Source organism: Xiphophorus couchianus, chromosome 21, assembly GCF_001444195.1.
Source record: "Xiphophorus couchianus chromosome 21, X_couchianus-1.0, whole genome shotgun sequence".
Taxonomy (NCBI): domain Eukaryota; kingdom Metazoa; phylum Chordata; class Actinopteri; order Cyprinodontiformes; family Poeciliidae; genus Xiphophorus; species Xiphophorus couchianus.
The window spans coordinates 15,610,068-15,622,391 of NC_040248.1; the positions used below are offsets into that span (position 1 = coordinate 15,610,068).

The 12,324-nt window shown below is 37.3% G+C and overlaps 1 protein-coding gene across 6 annotated transcripts in view; it reads right to left on the reverse strand.

Annotated features, from left to right (window-relative positions):
* ctnnd2a (catenin (cadherin-associated protein), delta 2a) overlaps positions 1-12,324 on the reverse strand; it is a 218,493-nt gene that overhangs the window by 10,418 nt on the left and 195,751 nt on the right. For all 6 annotated transcript variants that reach the window (XM_028005386.1, XM_028005383.1, XM_028005385.1 and 3 more), the window contains exons 20-21: positions 9,379-9,628; positions 6,138-6,222 (exon numbers count right to left, since the gene is read on the reverse strand). In XM_028005386.1, the coding sequence (XP_027861187.1) occupies positions 6,138-6,222; positions 9,379-9,628 (335 nt within the window). The remainder of the gene's footprint in view (positions 1-6,137; positions 6,223-9,378; positions 9,629-12,324) is intronic.

Below are 12,324 nucleotides of genomic sequence, written 5' to 3' on the forward strand. Positions count from 1 at the left end.
GACCTTTACATCTTTCTGTGTTGTTGCCTGTTTTTTGCTCTTTAAGAGATTGACCTAGATAACACAGTTGTACTTTATTTGCAGAAATCCTTACCACAGATGTGGACCACAATATTGCCTTTCTGACTTTCTAAGCAGTCTCATAGTCTCCACACTAACAGGGGGTTAACTTAGCAGTCTTCTGTCTCTGTTTACCTAACACAGAGAGGCTGAACATCAGAGAGAAACCAGAAAATGGTACTTATTGGATCTATGGTTGCTTTAATATCTATTGTGGGTTTTATTCACAGTATGTCAGATTACAGTCTACAAAACTGAAAAGGAAATTGGAGGCTAGCAGCTAAATCTGATTGGTGCATCTGTAATAAAAGCTGCACAAAATTAAGTAACTCTGTGCTTGTGTGGTGACAATAGCATGTCACCACACAAGCATATTTGAACAGCTCTGTATTCAACAAGGATTTTTATATGCAACTAAACTATATAACACTACTCCTTACAGATGCATTTGTTCAATTTACAGGAACATCTTGAGCATTCTGGACTGCAATCAGTGACCTCACACACAGACATCAAACACAAATTTCTCACTCAACTCAAATGGCACAAGCACATAATAAATTATGAATCCCTGAAACGTATTGTAAATCTGTCACATGTATGACAAACACAGCAACTCCCTGACCCTGAACTCCATCTGTTACATGTGTGGGGTCCGAGTTGTGTGAGATTGTGATGTATGCATGATGTATGGGCATTTCTACGTGCGTGAGAGCGAATGTGTCTGATTAAGCCTCCAAGACGGATCATTTATCAAGAAATGAGGCTGAACAGGGACATGACAAAGTGAAACTCTGTGAATATGAAATTCAGTGTTAGGACAGGGAGGAAGGGTGCATATGTTTGTTTGGGATGATTCAAAGAATTTGTTCCTTCTGGTCCTATTAGCACAGTAGGTTTATTTACAAAGTGACCATGCTTCGGTTCCCTGTTTTCAGTGGAAATCCCCTGTTGAACAGGGCTGCACATTTGCCGTTTACTTAAAAGATGACCCGCAGCTACCCTCCTAGAAGCTGGAGATGAGATGCGACATGCACAGCTACACCCAACACACACCCACGCACACACCCGCATACACACACACGCATTCTAAGTGAGGACACATTCTGTCAGAGACCAAATTAACTGGTAAAAGTAGTCCTTTACTGCACGCTGGAGACTATTATACATGCTTTATCCTAAAGTCAGTGTTTGTGTTGATACAAACACATTTAGGCTTTGGTTTATTAATGACTCTTGCATCAGAGGTCTTTCAAGTGATCTCAGATGGTATTTTCATACAGAGTTAGTGTTTATTCATAGGTTTCCAACTTCTCCTTCAAGTTCAAACGCTGTTATGCAGGCCTGCCATCCAATATGAGGCGATTCTCTTTTCTTTCACCCTCTCTTTCAGCCTGGCACTGCTGCAGGATGTGATTAACTCTTCTTACTGCAATTTTCTTTTAAAGCCCACATTTTCAAAGACACCCACTCATATAGAAACAAACATCTACTTCCATGCTGTTTGACAGTGTTTTTCAAAACTTTTTCATTACCCCAAGACCTCAAAGCACACAACTTTTAGAGACATGTCTCAAACTAACCGAATCATTACAGATTAAAAGATTTCTCCTTATCAAAACAACTACAAATATGCCATCTCTAGCAATCTTGTCTTTGAACTATATACAAAAATATATATAAATCATGAAATCCACTTCACAATGTCATAACCTGCACCTTTTAGCTCCTTTGGTTTTGCTTCCAAACACTTTCCAGTGACATTCCACTCCACTCCTGTCTAAACTCCATGTTAATCCATGTTTGGATTGGAGACTAATAGGATTTTTCTAGCAGCTAACACCCATGACCTAATATGTCATGCAAGGATACTAGCAGTGAAGTCACTTATTTTGAGCTCTGGACTCTCGTGATAAAGTCCTCTAAGGCAACAATTTCCACAGTTACAAAATTGGACTGCATAAAGTATATTCTCAGGTATTTTGTCTAAAAATCTTTAACTGCATATTACATCAGTTTGAATACACACACACACCTACACACCCACACATATATATATAAACCCATAGTAGACTTTGCACAGCATAAGTTTGAGAATTCAGTGTTTTGCTTTTTTTAACCAAATTTCTGGTGTGGGGAAGCACACTGGTTTCAAAATTCAGGTATTTTTGACTCTCAGACACATTGCATGAGCCTCTACTTCATTGTCAAATAAAAAAAAAGAAAGAAATGGGCCAGAAATATGTTCAACTTTTAGGGTGTTTTCACACCTCCTACTCTGGTAGACTCTGTTCGACTGGGGACCATTATTGCAACATTTGTTACATTTTCACCTGGTGCATTTCCCTATCACACTGCACTGTCAAACGAACCAAACCCTTTGATAAACCTGTTTACCTGCTCATCTGTGGAGGCGCTGCACCAAGAATCACTGAAGGAAATGACACACAAATCTCTGAAAATTATGCTGAGAGCAACTTCCTTCTTCACAAAATGTAAACAAAAATGGAACAGAGACCTAGGGTTTTTTTTGGGCAGAGCAGTGTTTTATTTTTCCTCCGCATCAGAGTTTGATTGAACATTCACACATGCACAAACCAACCGGACTTTCGAGGCAAACAGATTAGAGTTTGATTAAAGCGGACCAATATGGCTGGTATGAATGCACCTTTAAGCTGCTGCTGATTTGGTTCAAACTTATCAGGTTGTCTATGTCACAATGCAGCATAGGAGATACTTCAAAAAACCAGTGAAGAGGCAACAGCATTATAAAAAGTTTGAAAAAAAAAAAAGAAGTGTTTCAATATTTAGCCAAGCAATCCCAGAACAAAATGCCTGGAAATTAAACAATGAAACTTACAATAAGCTGGGAGGTGTTATTAAAATTAATTGAGCGAGGAAACATGCAGCTCAAATATGCATGTACAAAGAACATGCATTTCCCACTTAGTATTTCAAATAGTACTTCAAAATTCTGTGATTACAGCTTTGAAGTTTTAGTGAAGCTGAAAGGCAGAAAAACGTCTCTTGTGGTCTGAAGAGAAAAGTGTCTAATATGATACATGGACTCTAGAGAATGTGGTTCTCCTAAAAAATTAAGCATGCAACTATTTAAATCATGCACCAGCTTTAAAGAAATGCATGGCTGTATATGGCTATCTTGCATTTTGACAGTCTGAGACATTCTTTATGAACTACTCTTCAAAGCAGTATCCATTGGCTTGCAGTTTTTGCACCATTCAGTCTGCGTAATTAGCTAAATAACAATGAGCCTGTAAGTGCATTATTGTGAGTAAGTGTATATGTGTGCATAATTAAAAAAATACAAAAGAGCAAAATGGCATACAATGGACTCGAAAGATTAACATGAAGTGATTGATTATGGCGCCTCTGTAAATGCTGGCACTCAGCTGTGCTGGTGTCCAGCACAGCTCTATTACTCCTTTGTTTAAATGTGTTCATGGTTGACCTCAAGAAGCAAGTACTTTGACAGATGAACACTTTTCATGGGCCGAAATGGTTGGATGACAACCAAAGAAACAGTTTTTCTCATTTTAAATTGTTTGTCAATTCTTACTTATTTTTGCTGCTTGGGACTTAAGATCCAAAAGGGAGCCGTCTTCCACATTTCATACTGACAATGTATCGATTCTTTCCTGTCTGAGGGATATTTTGTACTTTGACAGCTGGTGCTTTACAGTGAATTTCTTTCATCTCCTGAAAGCATCTCTAATGTTACACGTGTTGGTGTTCTCGCGCAGTAGGATTATCGGTTAAGTGCAATGGTCTGAATGAGAGCATTCATCTCATGTATTTACACTGACGATAAAGTATCCATCATATGGTTCTGTGAGTTCATCAATATTATCCAAAGGTTGAATTTTGAAAATGCAGATTTTTTTTGGTTTGATTTAAGGCCATTATCTGTCATAAAAGCATCAAACTTTGGAAAACGTGTAGAGTATAAAATCTCCCCAAATACAACAAGCAGAAATAAATTATATGTCAAATTTGATCTTTTTTTAAATTTACATTTCTCAATACACTAAAAATTCTTGAAACGCAAGAGTATCTAATGCAAAGTACACATTGTTTGTCTACAGGTACAAAATGGAAATAGACAAAATGACAATGTGGCGGCAGGACATGCAGGTACAAACTGCTGAGGCAGGAAGTTTACCTGCAGCCTTTTGCACCTTACATCAATATCTGTGTGGCTTCATCTTTCCCAGTTGTCTACATGATACCAAAGACAAGCCATTTTAATAACCCCGCTGCTTTTAGTGTCAGCAAGTAGGTGAACATGCTAAGCATGGCAAATTTTACTTGGGAAGGTTTGCTATGTTTTGTCTTCTGGCACACGGTTCTAACAATCATCAAGTTCCCTTCCTTTACCACTTTTACTATATTCTAACTACTGTAAATCAGAAGCACTTTACAAGGTCTTATGTTTGGAGATCAAAGTCAATTCAAAATGATGAATTGATGGTACACATTACCATCAAAACGCAAATGTCCAGTTGCTGAATAACTTTTGAAAACAGACTTATCACGATCCTCTATATTTACTGTGGCCTGCCTTGCTCCAGGAAAAATAGGTCTATTTTTGGCAATTATGTTGGGCTTTGTGCTGTTTTTTGATCATGATGAAAATAAGTCTTGACGATGTATGGAAGTAACGATATGCTCAGTTATTCAGGGGAAGCTGCATTGCCAACTGCAGGGATCGCAGGCAATATACTCAACTCAGGTAGAGTATCCATGAAACAGGACTTTCTTCAATATGCCTATTTGCTACTTGAATGACAAGAGATAACATAAATGATGATCTATTCCAAAGTGAAGTTACCACAATTTGAGAAAAAATGAGAGAACTTCATTGATGTACTCTGGACTAAATTACAAGTTTATTTTGTTTCACCGCAGGCAGAATTTTGGGAATATTTTTTTAAACCACATAGTTAAAAGTTTATACTTTAATATTATTAAGAAACTTTAATGAGAGAAATCTCTCTTGATCTCATCTTTATCCTTGAATATTACTCTTCAGCCTAAGTAGCCCTTGTCTTTGCAAATCGAAAGCTCCTTCTCTTTCACACAGCTTTCAGACAGCACACATTTCGTTGGAATTGTAACTAATTTTGCATTCTTACAAGGAACCATATCAGAGGTAAACATCTGTGTCCCATCACCGTTTACTTTAAGACAGCATGGCGGGCAATCAGAGCATTAAGCACAACATTTGCTTAAATACAAAACTATTTCCTCAACTAAGTATGCAATACATTTCCTATCACGCTCAAACTCAGCAATTGATCATACTGGTTTTTACATTATTAGTTGATAATAACAACAATAATAATAATAACAATGAAGTTGTATTTTTCTTGACATGCCTCCATTTCCTATTTATTGCAATGTTTCCCTATTAGGCATTTCTGGCAGAATTCTGAAGTCCCAAACAGATTATATAAAACCCTTTGATGATGTGTTGCTGAGTTTTTATATATAAAGCTCATTGGTCACTCATAATTACACAGTTTCACAATTAAACTACAAATAAATTGTTCCTGAAAAGACAACAAAATCAAGAAGAAATTCATCAAAGAATAGAAAAGCCTGGAAAAGTAAATAATTAGCTGTCCATCCGACAAAATGCAGGATGGATATGTGTATTTCATTAGCTTCATTGACATGTTTCTATTAGAGAATCGGCCTCACCATCTGCTTTAGTGAAAACAAAAAGCCATCAGGCTCCAAGGCCAGATTTCTAAATAGAACAATTTTTCTAATTACTATGTTGTCAAGAAATCTATTACACAGAAGTGCTATCACCGCCAAACTAGGTCTGTTGTATGGCTCTGACTTAGCTTTTTATATTTATTTTTCATGAGACAAATGTATGTAGAACAACAGGAAAAGATACAAGTCATTTGAGATTTAAATCTGGCAAGAAAACAATATTCCACACTCAACTCAAATTGAAACTAAAGATATTTAACAGAACAAAAGTGGTACAGCATGATTCAGAACCCACAAATGCAGCAGAACACAGTTCACCACACACACACACCTACCTTTTTGTAGAGGGAGCGCAGGTCTCTGTACTGCCACAAACTGCTGAGGACTTGAGAGGCTGCTTTCACCACTTTTGCCGAGTGTCTGGAAAGAGATTGAGAAAAACATAGGGAGTTATTTTCACAGGACCCCATTTATTGTGACTCTGTGTAGTTACTTTGTCTCCCATTCTTACCAGCTGCACAAGATATGTGTAGACCGGTGAAATTTGTAAGGGCTTCAAGCAGACTATTACTCGTTTCAAAGGAGAATGATTTTTTTTTTTTTCCAGGGGAAAAGCAGAGTTCTTGTGTGAGCTTAAAATGACTCAGTCTGCCATGCTAATGGTTTCCTACTTGCCACCTAGATGAAAAATTACTAATGTGAAAGTGACTTTACGAGTCTCCGCCTATTGACAACACGCAAGTGAAAGGAATTCCCATTTTCTATTTGTCCTGAAGAAACATTGATTTAGATCATTTTAAAATAAAGAGACCATAACTTATTTGCAAAACTGGAAGATCGGAGTAATTGTTTTTATTGTAAATTGATACGTTTCTTGATGGTTTTAAGTCTTCCAAATCATAATGAACACTGTCATTTAATTTAATGGAAACATTAATGTTATCATTTCCTCAGGGATTTCTAGTGGATAAATGATCTTTGAAAGCTGCAATGACCTGCAATGTGCAAAATTATGTTTTTGGAATGAAAGCTTATGTTGTAGGCTGAACAAATATTTTGTATGTTTTGTAGATGGCAGGGATTTATTTCAGTAGTTATTTGTCCCAACCCTCTGAATCATTCACAATATTACTCCAGTCCTTTTTCAGCCCTTGTTGTGCAACTGATCAACAGTCATACTTGATTTAAATGTAGGTGGCATTTCCTGAAACTCTGCCGAGTGTAATCGCGTAAATCTGCTATAGTACTGCTTAATTATGAGCCTATAAGAAATGAAGAGGTGTGAATTATTAGCAGATAACTACTCTCACTGTGAAATTTGCATTTATGGAGGCTTCTGTCAGCACCTCATCTCTCTGTGTAATGGCACCCTGGAGCACAGTTCCCTAAATAGACTTAGCCTCGCTCACTCCACAATAAATCAACATTTGACCTCAGTCTGATAACACTTCGGTGTCATGGCAACCCCTGACCTGCTGGTTGCTATAGCAGCAAGGCAGAACGCCCTGCTTGGTCTCCCATGGTAAGAAGGTCTATTTTAGCTTGGTCTTCCTTGTTGTTCTGTTTTGTTTTTCTTAGATGAATGATCACAGGGAACACAGGTGCAGCTATGAATGAGAGATAAAGGCTGCATAAAGGCCAGGTTCCCCGCTGGTCACAGAGAGACATGGTGCGTGATGAAGTGTGCAATGCAGTAGCTTTATACGCTGAGCTCCTCTTACAAGGATTTACACTACATTTTAAATTTTCAGAAGATATAACGTTAACAAGGAGGACAACCACTAGGGAGCTTTCAAATTTGTATTCTTTTTGTATATTTTAGTGGCAGAATTATTTCTCCTGTCTGGGCAACATTTATTCAAACAAAGGATTATGATGGGAACATTATCTGCAGTTCTTCGTTAGTGTTTCTAGAAAATAATGAGAACATGAGAGTCAAAGAAATGTGAAATAAATAAACAGCAACTTCATTGACAGAGTCGGTGTAGAGCTTTTGTTTAATCTGTTTCTATGATAAAAATCGTTTTGCGCCCGCTGGGTAAAATGAGGCAGAGCTCTGTCCCACAAGTGAGTGAGATAACTGAAGTCAGGACTCTATTCTTCCATTTACTTTATCACTTCTCCCTGATATTTGTTTTTCTTTGCTTTGACATAACATCACCCATTGTTACTTTCCATCCATTTTTTTCCTAACTAGAATATCACACATGTTCTCTCATTGATTTACTACAAACACATTTTCCAAGTCAATTCCCATTCAGGTAAGTTGACTGACCTAATTGTAATTTTTTTAAACTGTGTTGAACTAGTTCATGTTCAGCAGGATGTAGTTAATTCAATTTAGCCAGGTTAAAATTAATTGAATAGTAAAAGTTCAGCACCTAAGCATTCTGAACTGAGTTCAGACCACCAATTAGTAAATCAGTCAGTCACACATCAGTAACCAACTTTACATCTGCTTCATTCCATTTTATTTTCTCACACAAACAATGTACACTTCAAAAACAGCTGCCCACACTCAAATATAAATATTTTTATCAAAATGAGATCTTAATCACTTTTAAAAAGGCTTTTATTTAATTTTGTTTGAACAAATTAGACAATATTTAATTCTGTAAAGGAATATAATCTGCGATTACATTTCAGCTATTCTTACTTAAACGATGGTCTCTGTGAAAAAAATTGAAGTGTAAAAAATAAAATCAGGCACAAACACTTAGTGTAATCTATAAGTTACAATGGTTACAACAGGAGCCTTTAACTTATATCCTAAAGTATAAAGAAAATTCAACTGAGTCATAATTACTTTTAATGCAAAGGGGAGAGGCAAACACTATCAAGACTGGGTCCCAACAACCCAACAAAGACTGCCTCTTATCTGCTGCCTGCATACACACACAACCACAGAAAAGCCATCAAGTTTGCCTTGAGGGAAAATCGTGTGTCCCTTTTCTGCATGAAATATCCGAAGTTTGCCAAAGGAATACAGTGTAAAACTTTTGGTTGCCACATAATTGCCCACTGTATAAAAACAGCATTGTTGAGTTCATAGTACTCATACAAAACTGAGCAGCCAAGACTGCAAAACAGAAGGTTTCGTTTACCGCTGCACAACTCAGCACCAGATTCAGCTTCAGCACCAGCTTCAGCTGGTGCTGAAAGTTGTGCTGAATATTTCTGGACATCAAAAAGACTCCAGGAATTGGACCCAGACCTTCCTGCATGCAGTGCGTCTAGATCAAATAGCAAAATGGACTCTTTAATATCTTAACCCTGTGTAGATTAAACATTTCACTTCAGAACTTAACCAAATAATAAAGGCTTTCTGGGATGCAAATGATGTTAATCAAATATCCCATCATTTATTTAACAGCTAACATTAGATTTCTTCTCAGAAAAAGGCAGGAATAGAAAATCCTTCTTTGAAGACATCTAATGTAGAAGTTGCATTAAAAATTAAGCATTTCCTGATTTGAAATGACAATGGAGATCTGCGAGACATTTCAAGTGTGATTTCAAACACTTGAGTTATTTCACAGTTGCAGACAAAACAATTCTTGACCACGACCTACTTACTTGTCTCCTTTGCTGCGGGCAATGCCGATGAGCTTTTCAATCCCGCCAGAATCACGTAGAGCTTTTGCATTCTCCATATTCTTGGTTATCACTTCATGTAGTGCGCAGCATATGGCAGTTACCGTATCGTCTGACATGGCCTTGCTGGGAGTGCCTGTATTGCCCGACGTTCCAATGCTGGTGGTGTTATTGTTGCTGCTGCAACTACTGCCCGGTAGCCGATGGATCAAATCTCTCATGGCATATTTTCCTAATTTTTATGGAGAAAAAAAAATGAAGAGCAAGAACAATTATTAACCTCATGCCACTACTAGCATCCCTGAAATACTGTTCAACCTGGCTTACAAATAAGCAAATTACTGTCACACATTCAATTCAAAATAGATGTTTTTTTATGAAAAGAAAATAAATCTGGTTTAATTAGGGTGCAAAGGATCCATCACTGTCGCTATGAAACTAATATGGCTCATTAGGAGTCAGGTAGCAAGTGAGTGATTTCCTAAGTTGTCTCAGTCATGCTGAGGAGTTTCTCATGGGCTTAGGAGACAAAGAGGACTGAGGCGAAGGGCCAGAGAGATCACACCAAATCGGCAGGGAGAACAGAAGACAGTGGGGAAACTGAACTGATGAAATGTGTGATTGTGCTGACTAAGGAGCAATGTAGAAATGAATCAAACATGAGAGGCAGCCTACGGGGAAGAAATGTCTCAACCATCATAAAACCTGTCAATTACACTTGAATCGTCTTGTGTTTTCAGGAGCAAAGCCCACAGGTCAAGTTTCAGGTAAAGAACAATCATTTTGGACTTAGCTGTGAATGTTGAACAGCTATAGCTGAAGTATAGCCGCAAATGAAAATGTTCTGCGTATTTCCCATGGATGCAGAACATGAGCCAGCTGAGGTCCACTGGCCTGAATCAAACGTAAAAATTAAACAAATATACTAATAAAATATGCAATTTTTTGTTGCTGGACTTATATTTATATGATGGTTTAAATGTCACTTTGTCACCATTTTACAATCCAAATCAGATATGAGAAGTGAGGCAGATACAAGCTGAACTCCAGCTCAGAGGATGCGCTTTCCAAGAAATTATGTTCACTTTCTTTTCTCACTTCATGCTAGTTCAGCAGTATAAAAAAACACTCCAAATAAGCCATCACTTTTTCTAGGAAAGCTCAACATTTTATCCATTTGTGCTAAGTGCATAAACAGCTTTACCCGACTTTGCTAAGCAGAGACAATAAAAAGGCACTGTGAGTTGAAAAAGCACAAGATGTGGCAGGCAGTAACTTCTGCCTCTTTGTAAACGGCGTGGGTTAGCCCATGGGCTGCCGTGCAGTTGATGCTCGTCTCCTGTGCAGAAATAACAAGCAGCAAGAAACATTGCCGAGTGCAGTGCTCAATAAGTTTATATTTTTTTTATTGGACTTACAAATTTAAGAATCCAACATCTATTTTAATAAAAAAATAAATAAAATAAAATGCTAAGTGTAAATGGTGGTTGCCAAGATGTTTACTTCAAACCTCAAGGCCTCCCATGGTTTCTCTGAGGCAGCAGCTACTGTGAGTATCTGCTTTTTATCTATAGCGCAGACATGCTTCAACGAAAAACTTTATTGGATACATTTGTTATCAGAAGAGCATCTTTGCCCTCTGTGCTCTTTCTGGCATTTGCTTCTTTTAAACTGGAAATAGTTTAATCTCTGGGCTGAAATAATAACCAAAACAACAACTTCCCACAAATCCACTCTGAAAACTGGGGTATATCTGAGAAAATTGTTTAGTTATTAAGGATGTCACAACATTTAGATGTTTTGTTTTTTTATGCTCACAAAAATGTACTAATTGCAGTGAAATAAGCATGTATATCTATTCCAAATTAGATTATTGACAACCCGACAACCATTGCCTCACCACAGACAGCAACCAAATGTTGTTGATATCAACTTCCATATGAAAATAGGAAGCCAAAATTAATTCAGCCCAGTTTCCTTTTTTGTAAAATGTCAGTTATAAGTGACACGAGATCATTTTGAGAAAGAAGAAAAGAAAATATAATTATGTGTCAGATCTACTGTTTAAAGAAAAATAAAACCCTCATAACTAATAAGTCCATCTCTAAATTACATCATAATACATTTAAAACATCGGAAAAAGAAGTGGGGATTCTATTGCTTTCTCTTCTCAAACAACCTGTTACATCCTCTTTGGAGACAGAGAAGACAGAACCCAAAATTATTTTATAATGAAAGGCTTTTTGGTTTTCCCTGTATGGCGCCACACTTATTTCTTTTACTGGTTGTAAAATAACACCTTTTAAGTTACTCATTTTCACAGTGCAGAACAAAAGTACGACTTGCCTTCTTAATGGCCACTTTGTATCTGCTGACCAATATTCTGCTGCTAACTTTGAGTTCATAAAAGAATTATAGAGAGTATAAGCAGGAATAAAATATCCTTGCAGCATTACAATTTGTTCTTCTGAAGCAAGAAATGTATTTTTTTTTCTTTCAAAACATTCCTCTTTTCTTTATCTGGTGGTGTCTGAAACATATGCTTCTTTCTCCCCACTGAAAACCTAAGTCACACATCACTATGACATGAGTGCATCATTTCAAGCTTGGAAGTCAAACACAGGAGCATATGCTGATGCTTTAAACATGGACATGCATTGATGCACGGGAATCTAATGCACGCTCACGTACACACTCCGAAAAAGTCCATCTGTAAGGATAAAAGTTGCGAGTTAATTGGCCGAGTGTTATCAGAGGTTGGCAGGCTCAGCAGAGGTTAAGCAGCCATTGTCTTTTGGCTTTGAATACAAAGTTAAGTTGAATCCTTGGAGGATGACTCATTATGTGAGTGACTTGAGTCAAGTGAATAATTTCCTGGCTGATTTACCAACTGAAGAACGGTTAATTTACTTAACTTATTTGAAGATC